General features: G+C 40.4%; 1 protein-coding gene across 2 annotated transcripts in view; it reads left to right on the top strand.

The window, feature by feature from the left end:
* wdr81 (WD repeat domain 81) overlaps positions 1–24,916 on the top strand; it is a 40,902-nt gene extending 15,986 nt beyond the window's left edge. For both annotated transcript variants that reach the window (XM_002937146.3, XM_031896679.1), the window contains 6 exons: positions 251–416; positions 8,024–8,189; positions 9,032–9,697; positions 11,070–11,215; positions 13,081–13,260; positions 18,865–24,916. In XM_002937146.3, the coding sequence (XP_002937192.2) occupies positions 251–416; positions 8,024–8,189; positions 9,032–9,697; positions 11,070–11,215; positions 13,081–13,260; positions 18,865–19,191 (1,651 nt within the window). In that variant the 3' untranslated portion in view covers positions 19,192–24,916. The remainder of the gene's footprint in view (positions 1–250; positions 417–8,023; positions 8,190–9,031; positions 9,698–11,069; positions 11,216–13,080; positions 13,261–18,864) is intronic.
* The last annotated feature ends 691 nt before the right edge of the window (positions 24,917–25,607 follow it).

Below are 25,607 nucleotides of genomic sequence, written 5' to 3'. Positions count from 1 at the left end.
GCGTTGTAATGATTGTACTGACTTACTAAAGCCATTTCTCGCTTCTCACCTTACCTTCAGTTAGGGGCACCCAGCAGAATGGGGATTACTGCAAGTAAAACATTTTACATGCAGGCTCTGGCTTAATCATGAGAGAATGTGGAAAAGGCATCTTAATCAAGCATCAGCAGTCATGTTTATGCCTTGAAAATGTTTCTTTTTATGAATGAAATACCAAAACTGATAAATAACATATATTCCCTGTATATAGTTTTCCCAGTGGTGCACAGGCCCGTATAGCTCTGTGTGTAAAGTGCAGCAGTCTCCTTTCTCTAATCTGCCTGAGGATCGGACGGGAGATGGTACAGCAGCATCTTGGTGATACTCTCAGAATTTTCTTCAGCAACTTTACATTAATGCAGGAACTCCATGAACAGGTTTGTGTGTCAACCGACATTTACTTTGTCAGGCTGACAGCTGAATATCCACCAGTGCATTATAGCAGGCTGAAATTTGTGGAGAGACCCAAAGGCTTGGATTTGGATAATAGAAATTGTGAAGTTGGTAGGTATGCTCCGCCCTAACCTTCTGGTGTCACAGCATCCTCTCTGCTTGTGCATACACAGCACAAAAACAGAAATTAGCAAAAAAATTCTGTATGACACGTGCGCTTGCCCACGGTGGTGCAGAGTATTTTGAGGCACCAAAAGAGTATGGCAGTGCAGAGAAAAAAATATATTTTTTTTGGAGCAACCAGCCCAGGGTAATAAGTAAGCAACCAGAATCACCGGGGCATGCCAAACAACAAATTATCTTGGTGGCAGTTCTCAAAAGGGGAATCTGGCCCCGTGCCTGAGAGTCAGTTAATATTTCACAACCTTTAATTTCATCCCCTGGGAAAAATGTATTTAACTTGCCTTTCCTGTTAATTTCATTTATACTTTTGCACAACATTGTAAAATATTTATAGGAACATAGTTATTCTAAGTTGTAAATTATCCTTTTTTTACATTTCTTTCTCTCACAATCTGAAAATGCTGTTTTGTTTTGTTTGACTGTAACATTTAACTAGAAGATTAATAGCAGAAACCTTGGCTTGCCAAATTCAGATAAAATAATCTCGAGTTTACACTAAAACATTCATACAACTCTTTCCCCCCGATGTAATAAAAGGCATTAAGTTTGCCCAGGCGCAATAACCCATAGCAACCAATAAGATGTTTGCTTTAAACAGGTGACAAGTAAATGCTGAAATAAAAAAATCCACTGGAGAGCCAAATGCGTTCTGTGTTGTTTATTAGTTCAGAGATGCATAGCACTACATGTTTCGGACCGCTGGGGTCCTTCCTCTGGTGCAGTATAAAGAACACTAGGTGAACATTCACCTAGTGTTCTTTATACTGCACCAGAGGAAGGACCCCAGCGGTCCGAAACATGTAGTGCTATGCATCTCTGAACTAATAAACAACACAGAACGCATTTGGCTCTCCAGTGGATTTTTTTATTTCTACATGGTACCAATTTGTAGACCTGGCGAAACCTACACCATTGTGATTGAGCCTCCTCACTGAATTTCACATTTTGTGGCACACCAGCTGTATTTTCCTTTTTGACAAGTAAATGCTACCTTCTGATTGGTTGCTATAGGTTACTGCAACTGGGCAAATACAGTGGTGTGAAAAACTATTTGCCCCCTTCCTGATTTCTTATTCTTTTGCATGTTTGTCACACTTAAATGTTTCTGCTCATCAAAAACCATTAACTATTAGTCAAAGATAACATAATTGAACACAAAATGCAGTTTTTAAATGAAGGTTTACGTTATTAAGGGAGAAAAAAAAACTCCAAATCTACATGGCCCTGTGTGAAAAAGTGATTGCCCCCCTTGTTAAAAAATAACTTAACTGTGGTTTATCACACCTGAGTTCAATTTCTGTAGTCACCCCCAGGCCTGATTACTGCCACACCTGTTTCAATCAAGAAATCACTTAAATAGGAGCTACCTGACACAGAGAAGTAGACCAAAAGCACCTCAAAAGCTAGACATCATGCCAAGATCCAAAGAAATTCAGGAACAAATGAGAACAAAAGTAATTGAGATCTATCAGTCTGGTAAAGGTTATAAAGCCATTTCTAAAGCTTTGGGACTCAAGCGAACCACAGTGAGAGCCATTATCCACAAATGGCAAAAACATGGAACAGTGGTGAACCTTCCCAGGAGTGGCCGGCTGACCAAAATTACCCCAAGAGCGCAGAGACAACTCATCCGAGAGGCCACAAAAGACCCCTGGACAACATCTAAAGAACTGCAGGCCTCACTTGCCTCAATTAAGGTCAGTGTTCACGACTCCACCATAAGAAAGAGACTGTGGGGATGCAGTTGGACAGTGGGGATGCAGTAGATATCATCTATTTGGATTTTGCCAAAGCATTTGATACCGTTCCCCACAAACGACTGCTTTCTAAGCTAAGGTCTATTGGTCTTAGTGAAGCCGTTTGCACATGGATAGAAAACTGGCTACAGGATCGGGTACAGAGGGTGGTTGTTAATGGTACATTCTCTACTTGGAATAAGGTCCTCAGTGGGGTCCCTCAGGGTTCTGTACTGGGTCCACTTTAGTTTAATTTGTTCATAAATGACTTAGGGGAGGGTATTATGAGTAATGTATCAGTGTTTGCAGATGACACAAAACTCTGCAGACCAGTCAATTCTATCCAGGATGTGACATCCCTGCAGCAGGATCTTGACCAACTGGCAATCTGGGCAGCTAAGTGGCAGATGAGATTAAATGTGGATAAATGTAAGGTCATGCACCTGGGATGTAAAAATATGCAAGCCCCGTATACCCTTAATGGGACTGCACTAGGCAAATCCATAATGGAGAAGGACCTTGGAGTCCTTGTAGATAATAAACTTGGCTGTAGCAAGCAATGCCAGGCAGCAGCTGCAAGGGCAAACAAGGTTTTGAGCTGTATTAAAAGGGGTATAGATTCACGGGAGGAGGGGGTTATTCTTCCCCTTTACAGAGCGCTGGTAAGGCCCCATCTAGAATATGCTGTTCAGTTTTGGTCTCCAGTGCTCAAACGGGACATTATTGAGTTAGAGAGGGTCCAGAGAAGGGCAACTAAGCTGGTAAAGGGTATGGAAAGTCTCAGTTATGAAGAAAGACTGGCCAAGTTGGGTCTGTTTACACTGGAGAAGAGGCGCTTAAGAGGTGACATGATAACTATGTATAAATATATAAAGGGATCATATAATAACCTTTCTAATGTTTTATTTACCAGTAGGTCCTTCCAACGGACACGAGGGCACCCACTCCGTTTAGAAGAAGGGAGGTTCCATTTAAACATTCGGAAAGGATTTTTTACAGTGAGAGCTGTGAGGTTCTGGAATTCCCTCCCCGAATCAGTCGTGCTGGCTGATACATTATATAACTTTAAGAAGGGGCTGGATGGATTCTTAGCAAGTGAGGGAATACAGGGTTATGGGAGATAGCTCTTAGTACTAGTTGATCCAGGCGCTGGTCCGATTGCCATCTTGGAGTCAGGAAGGAATTTTTTCCCCTCTGTGGCAAATTAGAGAGGCTTCAGATGGGGTTTTTTGCCTTCCTCTGGATCAACTAGTAGTTAGGCAGGTTATATATAGGCATTATGGTTGAACTTGATGGACGTATGTCTTTTTTCAACCCAACTTACTATGTTACTATGTTACTGGGCAAAAACGGCCTGCATGGCAGATTTCCAAGGCGCAAACCACTTTTAAGAAAAAAGAACATTATGGCTCGTCTCAATTTTGCTAAAAAACATCTCAATGATTGCCAAGACTTTTGGGAAAATACCTTGTGGACCAACGAGACAAAAGTTGAACTTTTTGGAAGGTGCGTGTCCCGTTACATCTGGTGTAAAAGTAACACAGCATTTCAGAAAAAGAACATCATACCAACAGTAAAATATGGTGGTGGTAGTGTGATGGTCTGGGGTTGTTTTGCTGCTTCAGGACCTGGAAGGCTTGCTGTGATAGATGGAACCATGAATTCTACTGTCTACCAAAAAATCCTGAAGGAGAATGTCCGGCCATCTGTTCGTCAACTCAAGCTGAAGCGATCTTGGGTGCTGCAGCAGGACAATGACCCAAAACACACCAGCAAATCCACCTCTGAATGGCTGAAGAAAAACAAAATGAAGACTTTGGAGTGGCCTAGTCAATGTCCTGACCTGAATCCTATTGAGATGTTGTGGCATGACCTTAAAAAGGCGGTTCATGCTAGAAAACCCTCAAATAAAGCTGAATTACAACAATTCTGCAAAGATGAGTGGGCCAAAATTCCTCCAGAGCGCTGTAAAAGACTCGTTGCAAGTTATCGCAAACGCTTGATTGCAGTTATTGCTGCTAAGGGTGGCCCAACCAGTTATTAGGTTCAGGGGGCAATTACTTTTTCACACAGGGCCATGTAGGTTTGGATTTTTTTTCTCCCTAAATAATAAAAACCCTCATTTAAAAACTGCATTTTGTGTTTACTTGTGTTATCTTTGACTAATAGTTAAATGTGTTTGATGATCAGAAACATTTTGTGTGACAAACATGCAAAAGAATAAGAAATCAGGAAGGGGGCAAATAGTTTTTCACACCACTGTATAGTGCCTTTTATTACATCAAGCCCTTTCTTCCTTATGCTGCTTGTAAGGGCCAAACATAGAAGGGACTGTTTGTTGAAGTGATAAAAGGGAAGTGGTCACCATAACCAAAGCGTGGAAGAGAAGTCTTACTAAATGCGTGTGTATCATTTAGAAACCAAACACATTGCTTTCCTTAGTTGACCAACATATTTCAGAATATACAGAAAGACCATAACAAAAAATTCATTAAAACGTGTGAAATTCCATAGAGCTTTTATCAGCCGGTGTATGGGCAACAAAAAAAACAACAACCAAATATACATAAAATACAAAGAATGAGCTTGTCTACATGTTGTATTTAGTAAGAGCCATTTTAAACCATTTACAACTTGGCTTGTAGGTTATAGCATTTTATCATTAATGCATTGTGTATTGTTCCCAAATCTTTAATGTGTCCTTGCTGAGCCTTTCTGATATCTCCATTATATTTGGCTGTTTTTTTGTCTACAACACTAGGATATCAGATGGCAAATCAGAGTAAAGGTAGCCCTACAACGGCTGATAGAAGCTGCCAACACACCATGTTGGCAGCTTATTGGCCTAGGTGTGGGGCAAATCAGGCAGATGTTGATTGGGCAGGTTTAAATGTATATTTCATACATTGGGTGCAGGCACAGGTAGGAGCGTATGGCGATATTTTCAGCTTGCTGAAATTATACGCCATACGCTAAGTGTGGCATCAGCCTTAAATGATATGTATCTACTGAGTGTTTCTTGAGTGAAAATGTTGCATAATCTTTCTTTGTGTGTGTGCAAACACTCCTGTATGCACTAAAAGTGGCAACCAATGCATAAAACATTGTAACAAAGAGCTGTTTCTACCTACCCTGATAGAAACAAACGAAGCACTAATGGTGCAGGTAAAAACTGCTTTCATTGGCAAACTTTCCCAGTCTTGCTTGAGAGAATTTGTTGCCAGTTTATTTTGAACACAGCTTATTGAGTCTCCGCTAAAAGAAAATAATTGTAAACCGTGACAATGTTACATTCATTTGCATTGATTAGAGCCCAAAGATACAGCTGTTGAGCAGCATAAGAATGCAGCATTCTAGTATGTGAAGAGCCTCGATGTATTGTTAGCAACTAAAATAAAAGATACAAATAATCAAGGCCACATTACGGTTTTGTCTGTCTGCTTCTAATTTCAGGGTTTAGTCATGGAGAATCCCGATAGCTTTGGAGCCAGTGGTACAGCATGTACAGTGCAAGGATGGAAGCACCCTGCCTGTTGATCTGAGTTTGCTTGATGAGCTGGAGAAAGTATACAATGCAGAAATGGCCTATGCCACCTATGTCCCCTTCTCGTGCCTTATAGGTATGTGATATTTCTTCAGTCCAGTGGAAATCTCATAAGGGAGCCTTCACAATGCCCCACATAGTGTGCAAAATGCAATTTCAAAGCATAGAGACCTGTGGACTGCTAAAGGGGTTGTGAAGGGGGGGCACGTAGGTGTCTTACCTATGCTTCAAATGCACATGCAAGGTAGGGAACGGAAGGAGGAGCAGCCCACACTGGGACCCTGTACTTACCAACTGCCCATAGACAGCAGTGTCCAAATGCTGCTTTCTGTATTAAGGCTCTCTGTGCAGAGAGCACCATCTGGAGACACAGCCCAGCCCTTTCCCTGTCTATGGGCAGGTGGTAAGTGCAAATTAAGGTAAGTGCCAGCAGGACAATGACCCAAAACACACCAGCAAAAACCTCTGAATGGCTGAAGAAAAACAAAATGAAGACTTTGGAGTGGCCTAGTCAATGTCCACCTGAATCCTATTGAGATGTTTGCATGACCTTAAAAAGGCGGTTCATGCTAGAAAACCCTCAAATAAAGCTGAATTACAACAATTCTGCAAAGATGAGTGGGCCAAAATTCCTCCAGAGCGCTGTAAAAGACTCGTTGCAAGTTATCGCAAACGCTTGATTGCAGTTATTGCTGCTAAGGGTGGCCCAACCAGTTATTAGGTTCAGGGGGCAATTACTTTTTCACACAGGGCCATGTAGGTTTGGATTTTTTTTCTCCCTAAATAATAAAAACCCTCATTTAAAAACTGCATTTTGTGTTTACTTGTGTTATCTTTGACTAATAGTTAAATGTGTTTGATGATCAGAAACATTTTGTGTGACAAACATGCAAAAGAATAAGAAATCAGGAAGGGGGCAAATAGTTTTTCACACCACTGTATAGTGCCTTTTATTACATCAAGCCCTTTCTTCCTTATGCTGCTTGTAAGGGCCAAACATAGAAGGGACTGTTTGTTGAAGTGATAAAAGGGAAGTGGTCACCATAACCAAAGCGTGGAAGAGAAGTCTTACTAAATGCGTGTGTATCATTTAGAAACCAAACACATTGCTTTCCTTAGTTGACCAACATATTTCAGAATATACAGAAAGACCATAACAAAAAATTCATTAAAACGTGTGAAATTCCATAGAGCTTTTATCAGCCGGTGTATGGGCAACAAAAAAAACAACAACCAAATATACATAAAATACAAAGAATGAGCTTGTCTACATGTTGTATTTAGTAAGAGCCATTTTAAACCATTTACAACTTGGCTTGTAGGTTATAGCATTTTATCATTAATGCATTGTGTATTGTTCCCAAATCTTTAATGTGTCCTTGCTGAGCCTTTCTGATATCTCCATTATATTTGGCTGTTTTTTGTCTACAACACTAGGATATCAGATGGCAAATCAGAGTAAAGGTAGCCCTACAACGGCTGATAGAAGCTGCCAACACACCATGTTGGCAGCTTATTGGCCTAGGTGTGGGGCAAATCAGGCAGATGTTGATTGGGCAGGTTTAAATGTATATTTCATACATTGGGTGCAGGCACAGGTAGGAGCGTATGGCGATATTTTCAGCTTGCTGAAATTATACGCCATACGCTAAGTGTGGCATCAGCCTTAAATGATATGTATCTACTGAGTGTTTCTTGAGTGAAAATGTTGCATAATCTTTCTTTGTGTGTGTGCAAACACTCCTGTATGCACTAAAAGTGGCAACCAATGCATAAAACATTGTAACAAAGAGCTGTTTCTACCTACCCTGATAGAAACAAACGAAGCACTAATGGTGCAGGTAAAAACTGCTTTCATTGGCAAACTTTCCCAGTCTTGCTTGAGAGAATTTGTTGCCAGTTTATTTTGAACACAGCTTATTGAGTCTCCGCTAAAAGAAAATAATTGTAACCGTGACAATGTTACATTCATTTGCATTGATTAGAGCCCAAAGATACAGCTGTTGAGCAGCATAAGAATGCAGCATTCTAGTATGTGAAGAGCCTCGATGTATTGTTAGCAACTAAAATAAAAGATACAAATAATCAAGGCCACATTACGGTTTTGTCTGTCTGCTTCTAATTTCAGGGTTTAGTCATGGAGAATCCCGATAGCTTGGAGCCAGTGGTACAGCATGTACAGTGCAAGGATGGAAGCACCCTGCCTGTTGATCTGAGTTTGCTTGATGAGCTGGAGAAAGTATACAATGCAGAAATGGCCTATGCCACCTATGTCCCCTTCTCGTGCCTTATAGGTATGTGATATTTCTTCAGTCCAGTGGAAATCTCATAAGGGAGCCTTCACAATGCCCCACATAGTGTGCAAAATGCAATTTCAAAGCATAGAGACCTGTGGACTGCTAAAGGGGTTGTGAAGGGGGGGCACGTAGGTGTCTTACCTATGCTTCAAATGCACATGCAAGGTAGGGAACGGAAGGAGGAGCAGCCCACACTGGGACCCTGTACTTACCAACTGCCCATAGACAGCAGTGTCCAAATGCTGCTTTCTGTATTAAGGCTCTCTGTGCAGAGAGCACCATCTGGAGACACAGCCCAGCCCTTTCCCTGTCTATGGGCAGGTGGTAAGTGCAAATTAAGGTAAGTGCAACCCCAGGGGGATGCAAGTGCTGTTAAATGATCACTAAGGGGTGGGCTCTTGTGCTTGAGCCCCCCGGATGATAAATGACCCCCATAGTTTTTTGGAGCATGTAAAGATGCAGGTACCTTTTTGAATAGCATGAGTAGGGGTCATTTACAACCCCGGGCGCACAAGTGTAAGAGCACTAAGCATTCCAGCCCTGTCCTACAAGGCCTTTACAGTATGTAGGCTGCACCTCTTTCCACTCTCTAACTGAAATGGAGCGCAGGGCTCTGCACCTATTTGCACAATATCCCACGCAGTGAGCAAAGTGCATAGAAAACTGGCTGACTGTAGCCTTTTTTTGCACACTGCGTGGGATAATGTGAAGGCCCCCTAATATGTGCTAATTTTTTTTTAATTCATTTTAGCAAATACGTTTGTAAGTGAGCCTTAAAGTCGTAGGAAGTACTCCATTATGCACATGCACCATACTGAACTAATATTCTTGTCTTCAAGGTGATGGCATTGGTCATGTGATCCCTAACCATGATTTGATATGGAAGCTAACAATGGTTTATCAGGAAGGGGTGATCCCAAAAGACATTGAGAGTCCAGCAGCACCACTGTCATCCGGTTCAAGGATAGGCTCTTCCTTTTACATTGCAGAAGATGATGGACAGTCGGGTACATTTGGCAGTGTCATGGTAGGCAACAGGATTCAAGTGCCTAAAGACATCCAGTATCCCATGTCCAGGTCAACATGCTGCACTCCAGTGATGGAGACCTTTCAGTCTGATGAAAACTCCTTCAAGCAGGACCTGCAAAAAAATGCCCAAGGGCTTTGTGGCAATTGGCTGGCATACTGGCAGTACGAAATTGGGGTCAGTCAGCAGGAACCTCACTTCTGTTTCCATCAAATTAAACTTCAGAGCTTTGTGGGTCACTCTGGGGCCATCAAATGTGTCAAACCACTGAGCGGAGAAGATTTCTTCATGAGCGGCAGCAAAGATAAAACTGTTCGCTTGTGGCCTTTGTACAACTATGGAGATGGCACCAGAGATATAGAAGCCCGTCACATCTATGCAGAGCACAAGAGGTCTGTCTTCTATGTGGGTCAGCTGGAGTCTGTACAGCAGTTGGTGAGCTGCGATGGAGCTGTGCATATTTGGGACCAATATACAGGTATCATTGTAAAGTAAAATCATTTACAAGTAAGGATTACACTGATATAAAAGCTGTAGAGAAGAGAATCCACAATTTGTTTTTTTATTTATGGTCTTTTAATAAGTGCTTATATTATTATATTAAATGTTGATCCAATGGTTAAACTGGCCATATTTTTGCTGCCACGTTCGCTTGTGGACTTCCAGTTGGATAGTCCTGTCTTAAAGGATAAGTAAGCCTTTAAAATAAGTGAATGTAAAATTCATAAGAGTGCTATTCTATTAATAGTAAGTGCTATTCTAAGCACTTTTGCAATTTCTTTTTCAAAAATATTAAGGAAAATATGTACTGTTAATATCAATTAATTTTGTTACAACAGCGTCACCTACAGGTCTGTTTCTGATCATGATGTAGTCAATGAAATTGTAAGGAGCAAAAAAGGGCTGATCTAATGTCCTTTTGCTATTAGAAAATATGTAAGAAAACTTATCTGCAGTTTCCTTCATGTCAATTCTCTCAACTACATCATGGTCAGAAAATGACCAGCAGATGGCACCGTTGTAACAATTCTTTCATATTTAACAGCACACATAACACTTAACATCTTCCAGTCTTGAAAAAAAATATATGTAACATCAATTTCACATTCACTTAATTGTTTACTTTAAGATTGGTTTGCAAAATGTGTATTTCTGTACTGTGCATGTTTCTTGCTTCAAAAGGCACAGGGGGATGCATGGGACACCAGAACAAGATATGAATTGTGGAGCCCCCACCCATGAATCCTCTCTGGTCCCTGCCTCTGTTATCCAGTAGGCTTGTAGTAGGAAAAGATAAAGTCAGTATCTGATTTGTAGGTCTCTGTATATCCGTGATTAGTAAAGTTAATATCCAACCAAGCGGAGAAGATGACCTCCACCAGATTCCCCCCTGCGTCTCTTAGCAGTGACACAAATGGTGTGTATGCCTGTAACTGCTTAGAGACATGGCGGTGCCTCAAGCAGTTGCCATGTTTTGTTTTTTTGGTTTTTTTTTTGTTGGTGTCGAAATTGCTCGGTCTGACGTTAGCCTCATATTTAATTGTGGGCATAGTTTTGATATCTGTCCGCTTTGATGGCAGTCTGCTTCCTATCTTCTTAGAAGCTAGAGGATAAAAAATTAAAATAATTAGGCCTCGGCCATGCTTCAGATGTATGTTTTATATGCGTACTACATCCTGTGCAAATAATATTGGGAGAGCGCCATCTAGTGGGGCATATTTGGCCACTTCAAACTACTTTGTAAGACTTTGCACTATATTGTAATATAATGGTTATTCTTTGTGGGTCTTTTTGTAATTTTTTAATTATGGCCAAAACAAGATATGAAAATATATATTTGTTTCTAACAGGTAAGAGTATTCGAACCTATGAAGCAGCAGATAGCAAACTGCCAATCACTGCTGTCGCCACCATGCCACCACCTTATTGCAGTGTGACTGTTGGAAGTGCTGACTCCATCCTTCGCTTTATCGATCTCAGGAAACCAGGACTGCAGGTATCCAAGTGATTTAGTAACGAGGAGGCTGATGAAGAGTCAGGAAAATGTCAATCAAAGCACTTGAAGGTTTTATTGCTTAGTGGCTGATGCCTGAAAGTAGCGTTACTAATGGGCAGGAACTGTTTAGCTTTCTTTCTATGTTTACAGGACAAGTAACACACAGCGGTCTGACAATGGAACTTTGTTACCTCTCCTTTAATCACATCATTACTGCTATTGGCAGTTACCACAAAGTAGGCAGCACAGTCTTTTAAATAATCTCATTGTACAAGTTTCAGTGGAACAAGGGGCTCGCCAAATCAATTAAAACAGTCCCAGACCATAATTCCTCCTCCAGCAAACTTTGCTCATTCATGCAGGCCATGTTCTGCTGGCACCCACTAAACCCAGGATGTTAGACTGGCAGATGTCAAGCAAAATTGACCATTTTATAATATTAATTTCACCCTTCCCCCATTCCCCAGAGCATGGCATTGCATACAGTAATTAAAAACAGAGGATCTTCCCAACTGTATCCAATGTTCCCCCATCAACTGCCCCCCCCCCCCCCCCCATACCTGGCAGCCACCTTGTATGATTGCATCACATTCTGTGTGCAGGCTCCCCCACAAAGAGGCGCTTGCACCCTGGAGGCTGCTCGGGACCTATTTTTAAGTGTGGAAACTCATGATCTCCAGTCAACCCCTGGAACCTACACACTACATGTGAGGTGGCCAGCCATGGCAGCTGCCAACCCCACACTGCTCTGATTTCTTGGGCCCCTTGATGGCTAATAATCCAAGCATCTGTGCTTTTATGGGGCTGTGTAAAGATACATACAGTACCCACCTGCCTGCTAAAAATTGCAGTGATATTTGAAGAAGGGACATAAATCCTGAAAACACCTGAAAATGTGCAAATAAAATGTGTTTAGCCCTCAAATCACCCTCTATAACAGTACCTGACAGGATTGCCCCCTGCCCCCACCCCCCATCATCTTTATAGCTACATGCCATACATGTAAATGACTTTATAAATTGCATCCTATTCAGAACTTCCTTAATATGTGACTGAGCCAATGAAATCTCTGCTGGCTGTAATGAGTAAAATCAGGACCCTTACCATAACCATATCCATTTATACATTTTTTTTCCTTTGTCTTTGCAGCCAACAGCCCTTTAATGCCTTGGTGTACTTATCCATCAAGATCTGTATAAAGTCTATGTACATAACTATACTCTGCTGCTCCCAGTCACTTCAGGCCAAACATGGACACTGGACAGATTATTTTTCTTTGGAAGAACATGCATTATTAACAAGGCAATGCTTCCTCCAATGTGCTGCCTGTTGCCAGATAACAACCCTACATGTTCCCCATGAGTATTTAAAAATTACAGGGTTATGAGTTAGTCATACTTAGCTGTGTAAAATAAATTGCAACTAGCTGGCATCTTCACCCCATTTTGCAGTCCTGTCTAAAGCTTTAATGAAAGAATATATAAAAAGAGTGTATTCAGTTAGTAAATGGAATCATTATATTTCCATATATTCATGCCTCACTCATGAATTTATATTTAGGCCAGTAGATGGCACTGTGTGCTACTGTAAAATTACAGTCCCCTTCCTTATGTTCTTGTTTTGCTTTTCTCAAATTATTTTTTGGAGGGGGGAGCAGTGTGCTTCCAAAAAAGTCTATTTAAAAGGGAATCTATAGGTTCTGATTCAGTTAATCACCACTTAGTACACAATTTTTTCAGGTTTTTGAATATAAAATGAAAGCAAGAATGAGGGCTAGCACATTCCCTTGTATTGTTCTCTTTGTCACTGGTCTGCTGCTTCATTGCCTCGGAGTAACTATATACTCATCTGTTGTTGTTTTTCAGCATGAATTTAAGCTAGCAAGTAATGTGAATGCTGGCCTTATCCGATGCTTGGCAGTCAGCCCAAATGGACGCAGCGTTGTAGCCGGTTATTCTTCGGGGTTTATCATTCTGCTGGACACCAGGACAGGGCTGGTCCTAAGAGGCTGGCCGGCACATGAAGGCGATATCCTGCAGATGAAGGTAAGGAAGCCAGAGTCGGGTTCACTTGTATTTGGGTGGAGCTTTTGAAGCGATTTTCATGACAAATGTAGGGTATTTTGTATCCTAAATTACCAGCCTAGGCCATTTCTCACACACCCATACCTCCATCCCACAACCCTCTGGTACATTTAGCAGATCAAAGGCCACAGAGAGTGGGCAGTGCAAGCTGCCTTCTGGTTACCTGCTACTTTATTTGTGTTACTGGCTGAACAAGTGAGAGTTTAATTATGAACTCAGGAAGGGAAGCCTACATAGTGCTGTAACTCAAGGTTACAAACCTCAACAAATGTCTCTTGCCTCCCTTGGGCCTACAGTACAAGGGACACTTTGTTGTTGCTATCTCTTCCTGGGATACACACTTCCACGAATTGTTGCATTCACTTTACATTTAGTTTCGTGGGAATCTAGTCAGTGGACTAGGGGTACATATTTTTGATAAGCTAGTAAACCACAGACTACTTGCCTCAATTTATGTTAAAGTCAATGGGAAGCAACCACAACCATTGCTTGTGGTCTGTTGCTCTGCCATCCCACAGTTACACAGCACTACAAGCGGCTGAACCCCCATCTTTACAAATGTTTTGCTTTTAATAATTTTCTTTGAAGAAATTAAGACACAGACATAGGATCTTTTATCCAGAATGCTCAGGGGTTTTCTGGATAAGGATGTTTCCATAATTTGGGTTTCGATAACTTAAAGTCTGCTAGAAATGATTTAAACGACAAATAAACCCAATAGGATTGTTTTGCAGCCAATGTGGATTCATGCAGCTTAGTTACTGTATCTTTAAGCAGAAAGCACTGGTAAAACTTTAGGAAAAATTAGAATTATTTGCTTAACATGATCTCTTGGGGAGATCCTGTTATCCTGAGCTTTCTGGATAACAGGTTTCAAGATAAGCAATCCCATACCTATAGTTGTATTCAGTATGATTTATGTGGTACAAAGCGGCCACCATCTTTAACAGGATTAATTGTTGATGTGAATGACTTATGAACCAAAATTTGTTAAGCCCCAAACAACACTGAAACCCCTAACATATCATGTAATGTGTTTTTTCAAAAAGTATGAATAAATACCATTTCTATATGCTAAAATCATGCTGCAAAACAGTTCTTCTCTCTCTGCATCATTTGAAATCCTGGCAGTGGAGGAGGGTCAAAACATTGATGTTACAAATTGTAACAACTTCTCCACAGCTTACAGACCGCATGCAGGGACTACATAACCCACAATGCATTACACTGTGATGTTCCTTTCCTTGTTGACATCACGTGTACAGGGGATTGTGGGATTTGGAGGATGTAAGCCGAGGGCAGTCGAATACTGTTACATTTTTTTGAGTCTCAAAGTAGTCAGCCAGATCAGCAGGAGCCCACGGGGCCAAGCTTAGGGAACTGTTCCAAACTATATTATTACATTAAATATCATGAAAAGGCTCCATATTATTTAACTGATGTATATTGCAAATGTGCTTGAAATTATATTTAGTTTTCAAAGAGCAAAAGTTGTATTTGAGACTCTGCAGTGCAGATCTGTTATAGGGTTGGAAGAGTTGGACTGTCTCTTCAATACAACAAAAACAAAGTTGAAATGTGATTCTGGTGTAACTTTTCTCTGAGTAACTGTAATGAATAACCCTACTTTATATTTACCTGCCCCCGTGCTCGCTGTTATAGTTTGTTTAACCTATTGGGAGTCAAGGTGAAAGAAAGTCCAATCATGGTTTGTTTACCTGTGCAAGGAGATTTTTTTTGCTCTTTTTCAGCTTAAGACCATACCATTTTTTTTTTCTTTTTATAAAATGAATCAAATATCAGTCTTATCATTGCATTCTACCCCTCTTTTGTCCTGTTGGTGGTAGATCAGATGCTTCATGTAGTGTCAAGCTTTAATAGTATTCTGTTATAATGCAGAGACAGAATACTGCCGAATTCTCCTAGCACATTTCATTAATGAGAGTACTGAAGCAAACACCATATGGACTAGTTTAACTCTAGAGCGCAGTTAGAATTTAATGACATTCTCGTAGCAAGCACTTCTCAAATCTCCTGAGCAACCTTTATATGGTCTACGATAAACATGGCTTTAGCTATACCATGAGAAATATGTTGATGCATAGGAAACACACTGTTGCCCAAAAACAAGGCAAGTCCAATCTAGGAAATGTATTATCTGGAATATCTGAAATGAGATATAGCAATAGAAAGTGCAGGCTCCTTAGAAAATATTAAAGTTGCTGCCTGCATAAAGAAGATGGAAACGTAAACATCCCCCATGATCTTGTGTGGCTGAACAAATCCTTGGATTGTCCTTTTGCTTATGATGTTCATGTTATGTTATAGAATTGCATTTTATTTTCTCTTATCACTAAAACAGTGATGTTGTACAGACCCATAAGGCTTTCCTGTTTTATGGGTACGGGATATTATCTCAGAAAGGCATGAAAGTCATCCAGAATGGGTTTTATTTAGTATCAACATAAAGGAGAATTCATAATACACATTTATGTCATTTTGTGCACTGTAAAAAAAAAGTCACATTTTAGAACAGTCCTGCCTTGGATATTTTATTTTGCACCGAAATAAGTGTGTTTATATAAAAGAAAAAATATATTTTCTCTGTGTGCTTAATGTTTCCTTTAGCATTGTTCTTAGTATAGGGGAATACTGGTAATGGTGTATGTTATGCCTCTGCAGACTATTAGAAAATTGTCACAGCGCCAGAGACATTAGTAACACTATTAGTAGCAGGAACATTTTCCTAAAAATATAGAGAAAATATTTTCCTTCTCTCAGTATTTCCAAAGTATTTGAAAGACCTATGAAAAACAAGTTGGCTATATCTGATACTTCTGAAGGTGGCCATACATGTAGTAATAAGGATCTTTTCTGCGACCACTGGTTTGTTTCCCCCATTGACATTCAGGGCTGAATCGTCACATATGGAGGTAGAAACAATAGACATTCTACCTACGATTCAACCCTAAATACAGATTTTGCTCGGGCGCCTTCAATGGTGCCTGATTAAAATCTTTTAACCCGCCCAATCGACAAGACGACCAATATCCGCAGCCTTTGTGATATTGGTCGCCTCATTGATCCACCATACAAGCACCGAATATCGTACGAAACAAGGTTTCATACGATAATATCAGTGCGAGTATGGCTAGCTTAACTGTCTTTCCACCTACCCAACACACAGACTCCAAGTCTGACTCCTCTGATCTCCTTTTTGTCCTCTAAAATCTAGTCAATCAAGAGTTTCCCTCAGTCCTCCACACCCCAGTACATCAGCATCTCAGTTTAGTTTTTCTGCACCCTAATCCATTATCACCTCCCATCTACCTTCCAATGTCACATTTTATCAGCATAACCCCCTGCCCATCCCAATCCAGCAGCATCTCTTCTCTACACCTCGGCACACCCGAGTCCACCGCATCTTCTTCTGGTCCCTATACCCAATCCATCATCATCTTTCCTCTGTCCTTCAGCACTTCCTTTTATTGGGCCTAATAATTAAACATCTTACCTCTTTTGGCTGCCATGCTCTCACCCTTTCTCCAAACTCCAATCCATCTGCATTGTTCCTCTGTTTGCCTACCCTAAGATCCATCAGCATCTCCTGTCTGTCTGCCATGTCTGGCATTATGCCTGACTGTTTCTTCCACTGCTAGTGACATACGTGCTTATACCTTCCATACCCAGTGCCATACCGTATCATATACCGTAAACGGTTCAATACATTTTATTTTGTGATTCTAGTACTACAACAGTGAATGAGTGGGGTGATTTCTCATGTAGTGTTTATACCCTCCCTTTCCTTCCCATGCAAACCTGATCCTTTCCCCTCACCTTGTGACATTGCCATGCATCCCTTCACCCCCAGTGACTCCGTGACATATCCATGGCTCAGTATAGGTTTTTAGGATTGGCTTGAGAAGGATTTAATCTGGGACCCACCGTTGGCCCTTTTTGACCATGCAGAATCTTTATTACCAGTAAATTGTGAACTGGCTTGAGAAGGAACCTTAATTAACAGTAATACATTTCCAGGAGTTCCATGACCACTTGGACACAAGGCCAAATCCCTACATGTTGTGGTTGGTCAAAGGTGATTTCTAATATGTTCATATGTCTGTAAGCACCTGTGGTTGCTATAGGTCATATATGTCAAACACAAGGCCTGGGGGCCAAATCCGGCCCACCTGGCTGTTTTAGGTGGCCCTTGGTGAGTGTGTCTGACCATCCAGCCTGATCAATTTCCATTTTCCTCACATAGTAACTAAGACTAAGGGGTATATTTATCATGCTGTGTAAAAAGTGGAGTGAAGCATTACCAGTAATGTTGCCCAAGGCATCCAATCAGTAATCAGATTTCAACAGTAGCAAAGCATCTATTGGCTGCTATGAGCAACATCACCGGTAATGTCTTACTCCACTTTTTACACATTGCGATAAATATACCCCTTAGTATCTTACTAAGTATATTAATAAAAATTTGGCCCACGACTTAGCCTGTGTTTTAGATTTCGGCCCCCTTATGTGATTGAGTTTGACACCCCTGCTATAGGTTATTAGAACAGTTGCATTTTTTCATAGAAGTAAATCCCATTAATGCATCACATAATCTGTGTCATCTTTCTAAAATGAACCTTGTGCCGGCAGTTTCAGGTTCAGTGCTGCATTCTATGTTGAATTGTAATGTTGAACAAAGCAGATCCACCCGTTCTTTTGGACTCATACACCTGAGATGCACGTGGGTATCCAGAATGCACTCTTGGCTCAGTGCTAAACTCCATGGGAGTTTTGTCAGATGGTGTCTTGACAAATGCATCCTACAAGACGGATGTAATCACATGGGTTAAAATATTCTGAAAATAATTCAATTGATCCAAAAACTGATATGTAAACTACACAAAAGAATTGCTATCTGACATGCCTGTTAGGAGGGATCGCTGCAAGCTGCAGCTTTATCTGACCAGATAAAATCTGATTGTGTCTGACAGACTTTTTGTTCTCACCAAAATACATTGAGTGACTGTTGAATGTAGATGCAGGAGCAAAACACGCCATCAGGCTTTATATTACAGCCTATGGAGAACAGATTTTGTGTGATCCTACAAAAATCACATGGTGTTGCATGACAAGATCAGATAAAATCTGACCCACAAAATCTGATCAAAATCTCCCTTGTAGTTTAGCTCTAATGGCTAAACTCCACAAGCACTTCACAGCAATGGCAGGTTGACCTGAATATGGTTCTAAACATAATAGATTCAAGGCCCCCTTTTATATCACCTGCTTGGAACACAATACAAGGCTGTCATAAACAGGGTGTTATCAACTTGATAACATGTAAAGTAAAAGAAAGTTCACCATGACAGTACAAGGAGCACTGTAGTGGAATATAGTGTTAATTAAGCATAGACATGTTTATCACATTATTACGTTTATTTAATCATTACACATAGCACATATGCAGTAGATGTACTTTGTGAAACATTAGATTATCTTGCTATAAAGAAGGGAGCTAATTAAAATTTGTGTTTGAAAAATTATTGGCTCATTCTTGTCTTGCAGGCAGCAGATGGAAACATTGTGGTGAGTTCCTCCACTGATCACTCGCTAACAGTCTGGAAGGAGCTGGAGCAGAAGCCTTTGCATCAATTTAAGTCCAACTCTGACCCAATTCACGTGTTTGATTTGTACGGAAATGAGATTGTCACGGGCACTGTTGCAAATAAGATCGGCATCTACTCCATGTTGGATTCCTTAGCCCTGCCCAACAGCACCACTAAACTCAGCAGTGAGAACTTTAGGGGTACCTTGACCAACCTTGCAGTCCTTCCTACCAAAAGACTCCTGCTTCTAGGTTCAGACAATGGAGTCGTACGGCTTCTGGCTTGACACATTTGACTTAGGTATAACTTTTATTTAAACAAAGACAGCGGATCTAAAGCGTCACCTTGTGTTTATTATTGCCAAAAACATGAAAGTGGGATCATAACATGGTTTTAAAGAATTTGAAACTTATTTATCTTAGAAAAATAAGTGTAGCCATTTCGCTACGATACAACAATATTTGTGTTGTACATATAGGAGACTATATAAGCTGGTCTTAAAGGGGTGCTATGCCTATAGCACAAAAAGGCACTTTATATTGAGTAGGGAATATTGAGATGGCCTTACTGTTTGAGAGGAAATACAGGGATTCAGATTCGCTGGTGTTTGGCAGAACAATTCTTTCTCTCTCCCTTTCCTCAATACATTGGGTGCCTACAAGTACAGGAGAGGCCAAGAGTCATTGATTTAATTGGAATGGAGGCCAGCGCTGAGCAGATGCCTTGCACTTGATTAGCCCCTTGGAAATGTCCACTTGTGGCTTAGTATAAAATGTTCATTACTATGCTAATATTCAATGAAAAAAAACGATTTAATCAAAGGTCAAGATGAAAATTAGACTTTTCTCATTCAGATCAGATCAAACAGAATTTTTGCTACTACAAATGTCAGGAGCTCAAACTTACTGAGATCCATTCTGAAGGATGGACACAACTTTTCTTTGAATGGAAATCTTTCTATCATGCACTTACTCAAGAGTTGTCCTCGAGATACTTCATCATTAGTCTATGGGAATAGTGCCAGAAAAAGCTTCTCGGGCATTGTCATACTCGAGAAGATCTGGGGGGCAAATAATAAATGCTTGGGACCAAAACCAAATAAAGAAACATTATTTGAACTTATCACATGCAAGATTAGAGAAATATTAAGAAAAAAATGAACAATTTTGACAAACCTTGATTTTCTCAATTCATCTCTTATGTAAGAAATCACAACAAGGTTTCTAGCATTTTTTATGTATTATGTAGGTTTTTTATCATTATTTGTTTCTCATATTGCACATATTTCCACAGACTTAAATGGTGAAGCAGCTCCAGAGCAGCTTCAAGTTAGTGGAGCAATAGAAAGATTTCCATTCAGGCACTCTTATGTTTGATAGGATCTTGGAGTTTTTTTTTCTTATTTTTTTTAGAAAAAAAATAAATTGATAACTCTCTAAATATTGTACTGATGAAAATCAATTTTTAGCTTGAGCTTAATACATTTTTCATCTTGACCAGTAATTAAATTGGCCTTTTAGAGTTAAAGGGGATAGATTGTGTAAAAAAACTAAAACATATTCCTCGAATTATAGAAGGAATGTGCAGTTAAAAGTTGCATAAAATTGGCTTCTTTTGGCTGGTTTCCCAGGCTGTGCAGGGAGCCTAGGAACTTTGTAGGATACCAACCAATCAAAATCTAGATGACCTGACAGTGAACCTCATATTGCTAAATGCAGGGTTGTGATTGGCAAGCCACTTCCTACTGTCCTTCTGCAAGGACTGTTTCGGCACGCTTACCAATGATTCGAGGTAATGTTAACTGTCATTTTCTGCCCAGATTGAAACTGGCACCAGCTATTCTTCACTATTGCCTACCAGATGTAGGGGTTTTGAGATGTACAGTGTGTCCCCCTTGAATCTGATATGATAAATGAGACCGCATTTGCACAACAGGTACAAGAAAAGGCTATATAGACGGGAACAAAATGTTGCTTGTGTTATTTTTAAGAATACTTAACCTTTAATCCCTACTAATAGCTTAGTTTGCATACTTGCACTTAAAATGTATTTCCTTAGTAACAGAATAGAAATTATAAAGTATTTTCTGTAAATTGTACATGGAAGTGGTTCCATTCTTTCTCCAGAGGAGCTGGACCAGCGTAATTCCTATTTATTACATCGGTTAAAAGCTTCCGTATGTAATAAAGGTAGTCGTGCCGTGAATAATAGCTGCCGGTTGCAGCACTGTACAGTAACTGACAAATAGCTTTTTTTTATGTAGGAGTTATCCGATTCTGAATAGAAATCACACATTTCTTATGTTAATTGCTTTTGGCAATAAACTGTGGCTGCGCAGGAGTCATAATTACAAAACCTGAAAAATAGGCGTCTCAGGAAATATAAAAATTCTCAGGCTTTCTTCACACTCATTATATTTTGTGTTTGTTTAAATATTATCATTGGGGTATCGGAGTCATTTTCATTTCTGCTGTCTATATCGGGGATTAGCACTGAGCCCCGGATGCTGAAATCTCCTGAATTCATTTCTCACCATTCTCAAACTCTCAGGAACAACTTCCCTGGTTTTCCTACCACCAAGGGTGATGGCACACAGGGGGTTTGTTGCCTGCGGTTAAATCTGGCTTAACGTGGGGGACAAATCTCCACCTCCTCGAGAAAGCTTTGGTCAACGATGGAAAACTAAATCATTCAAGGGAGGTTTGTTGCCCAGAGTAGCCCAAATTTAACCGCAGTTGCCAAATCTTCCTGGGTGGCATTACCCTTAACAAAGCTTACGGCAAACAGGGGCAAAAGCACTCAAAATCGCCCCTATTGCCTTCCATTGACATGCCTAAAAGAGCCAGCACCTGAGCTTTACACCCTCTAAAACACCCTAGTGCATGATGGGGGTTGGAGGCTTTTGCTCACACAATTATAAGCAGCACTCCATTATAAATTTAAAACACCTTTATTGTCACAGCGTGACAATAAAGGCATTTTAAATGTATAGCTGCGTATAATCTTGTGGGTAGAAGTATTTCCAGAAGTGGAAGGACCCTGGTGGATGTTCACCCATTGCTTAATCCTACATTTAAGTGTTGTGCAACCTATTTGCTTTGAGTTTGGAGGCTTTTGCTCCAAAGCTGCCTCAAAATACAGACCGAAAATGCTTCTAAAATGTACAACAAAAAGGCAGATGCTTTGCATTCTGGGTGATTGGCAAGACATTATAGATATAGATTATTAAGTACGTTTGCACTACAGAATCATGCAGGTAGATAAGCACCCCGACCATCTTGGCCACCCTGTTGCAGGTGCATTAAAAATCAGGTGTGCGGCGCAGAGTGCAGTCGGGCCCCGGACACTACTGACATTACTGAATGACCACTAAAGAGGTGTGATTTTGCGCCCCTTAGTGCTCTAGCTCTTGCACTTGGGCCTTTGTAAATGAGCCCTGCTGTTTCTGGCATACAAAATTGTAACCTCTGCTTTAACCGAGCAACCGTTACAGTAACACTTCCCTGTCCCTGTCGCCTTCAGACGATTGTCATTATAAAAGCATTGCAAGAATAATTGCCCTCGCCCGCTGCAATATCACATGCGGAGTGAGACTTCCAGACCTTGAGGAGAGAACTAATCATGCAGTAACATCCAGCGCTATTTTTGTGCTTATGAGGTCAGGATGTCCCTGTCTCAGCTCAATATGACTCGCTTGCCCATCTATTAAAGGACCAGTAACACCAAAAAATAATAGAGCTCCATATGCATAGCGTTTGTTTAAATCATGCTGTCTACATTTATAATATTATTTCTCTTTAAATAACTCCTGGGTCCAGGAGCAGACTACATCCCTCTATTCTCTGTAGGCTATGGGTACACCAGGTGCTTTATCTGGAGCTAAAAGTAGCAGCAGTCAGAAAGTCATTGTTCATCCCTAATTGTTTTCTTTCGATAGCAGTGGAAAGCACCTTGAGCAACCCTGGGCTTGCGACTTTCACCCCACACACACCGTGTATTCACGCTGTCTCCCTTTAAAGCGTATGAACAGTAATAAATTGTTCCCTTTACCAGGGCATCTTTTAAAGGACCAGTAATGCAAAAAAAAGAAAAAGTAAAGTACGAAACAACTGCAGAAGCTCTAATACCATTTATAGAAATAACCTTATTTGTTACTATGAACTTTACAAAGCATATGGCAAGTAAGCTGTTTTGAATGCAGTGGTTTTAGTACTTCAGTGCTGGTTAGGTTAATCTGGGATATATATATATATATATATATATATAATATATAGTTCTTTGCACGTGTACATAAAGATCTTATGTACTCCGAACAGTACTCCTGTTGCCAACAAACATGTTACTTACCAAACAGAAATAATTTCATTATCTATATAAATTCACTTCTTGTTTTCATTGGCCCTTTTTAAATCTGGATCTCAAACTGCCAGGGCTGCGCACCAATGGTATGTACCTTAAAGGGCATGGTGAGGTCCACTGAATTGTATGGGAAGAGAGCAGCAGAAGTCTAGTAAATGTGCATGGAAAGTGGGCAAAGTACGATAGTGATGAATGGAACATCGACCAAGTAGGGGTGTAACATATAAGAAGGGTTAGACCAACTGTTTTTGGATTCTGGTACCATGGATACAGGCCCAAGGGGGACCATCAAAACAGCATTTATGTTGCCTTAGTGTGGAATGAAAATGGGTAAATGCCCTGTTGCCTGTATTGAATATTACTTTAGATAGACTACAGTACACATGGGGTATATAAATTGGTATGGTTAACAAATATTCTCATGTAATACCTAAAAAAATAGCCTGCCACAGAACCCTCAGCAGCCTGTGCTTTCATTAAGCTAACTACCCTACAGTAGACTAGACAAAACTCATCTTCTATTGGTTGCTGTTTGTTCCCATAATGGCACAAACCTGCTCTTTTGTTGGTGAATTTTCCATATTGTCAAACTATTTTACTATCCCCATCAGTCTTGACGCTTAATATAAGTTTGATACCCCACTTACTAAATGTTTAGGGTAATGTACATCTTACAGGGGTGTATAGGCAGCCCTAGAGGCTTCTGGGATAGTGACCTCATTAACCTCTGTCTAAAAAGAACTTTGTTGTATTGTTCCAGTTGGGTAGAAAAGTATAAGATATCTTTTACAGAGAGGTTTCATTCTTTAGCTTTGTCATCTCTATGAATTACTGACATCTTTTTATTATCCAGGTTGAGTGCTAAAACCATTGTATCCTACAGAGCTAATGTGTTATTTTTATACGTAAAAGTGCCCCATAGCCCTATGAATCACTGTCCCTGTGCTACAGAGCAGGTTATATAGTGAATAATGGGCCCCCTTTTGTAAAATATAATATAATAATGTACAGTATAAGATACTGAGGAATTCCATGACCATAAAAAGTTTATAGAGGCTGAAGGCTGAGTGCTTTTATACAGGTCATAGAACTACAAGGTGATTTTTAATCTCATATTTTACTACAAGGGGGTACATTATTTATTATAATACACAAGTTTCGGTGAGGCACGTGACATAAAGGACAAGTAAATGGTAACAGTAAATCCATTTAAGTTTTTGGTGTTGCTGCTGTTTTATGCAATCATTTTTATAGATGAATTTTAAAAAATTCTTTGCCCAGAACAGACTGTATATTCCCTTCAAAGCATTACTGGCCCAGCAATGAAATCAGGGTCACTTTTGTCTTGAGATAGCCCCCCACAGAAACTGCTCAGGATTCCATGTGACTTTGTCTTGTGTGTATACATTTACAATACAAAGCTTGTATTTCATATTTGCTATATAAATAGTGGGCGGTTGTGCTGAGGGGACCCGGGTCAGCATCAAAATTTCATATTCATGATACCTCAGTACATTTTCTACTTCTCATAGATGATATGGCTTTTCTAGTAATCCATCGCTGTACATAGTCCGAATTAAATCTCTTGTATGTATATAATGATTTTATTTAACTGCACATATGACCTAATAATAAATTTAGGATGCTCATAATGTGAGTCCAGTGTATTTTTTTTTTTAATAAAATGGAGCAGTAAGTGAGATGAACAGGAGTTTTATCTTGACGTTGGTCGCTACCCAATATGTTGGACGGAAAATGGACCTTTTTAAACAAAGTTTGCTTCTAACCCAAAGGCCTCTCCTTCCCCCTCCTGAACCACAGCCACTGGGCAGCCATATAGCTGCAATGATCACCATAACTAATTATAAAATGCAGAGTAGGGGGCACCAACTGATTTTGTAACGGGACCTCTGCTTTAAGATCACCAACACAGATCATGTGTTATCAGGTCTGAATTGGCTTCAGTTTTACATGATCCGTGTGTTATAAAGGAACATAAACAACCCCCTGCTTTATGGGGGGGGGGGGGGGCCGGGGTCATGGCCATGTGGCCATGTTAAAGGGCACCTATTACCCACTGGAAGTGCAGACTAACAGAGACTGCACCCCCAATGGGGGAAAATATTTTTCTAGTAAACGCCATTGAGGGCTCTGGCAGGCATATACACAATGAGCGAGTCCCCCAGCTTCATCATTATGCTCATGTGTCTGCTGTAGATCAGACAGTGCGTCCCCCAATCCTACATTGCACACACACGTTAGGGCTCTCATTATGTGCGCCATGGGCTATAGTGTTAGGTAGAGGGATTTCATAGGAAAAAATATTATTGTTTCCCCATCCTG

The sequence above is a fragment of the Xenopus tropicalis genome, chromosome 2, assembly GCF_000004195.4.
Source record: "Xenopus tropicalis strain Nigerian chromosome 2, UCB_Xtro_10.0, whole genome shotgun sequence".
In the NCBI taxonomy this organism is placed as follows: domain Eukaryota; kingdom Metazoa; phylum Chordata; class Amphibia; order Anura; family Pipidae; genus Xenopus; species Xenopus tropicalis.
This window is presented reverse-complemented; position numbering and strand designations above follow the sequence as displayed.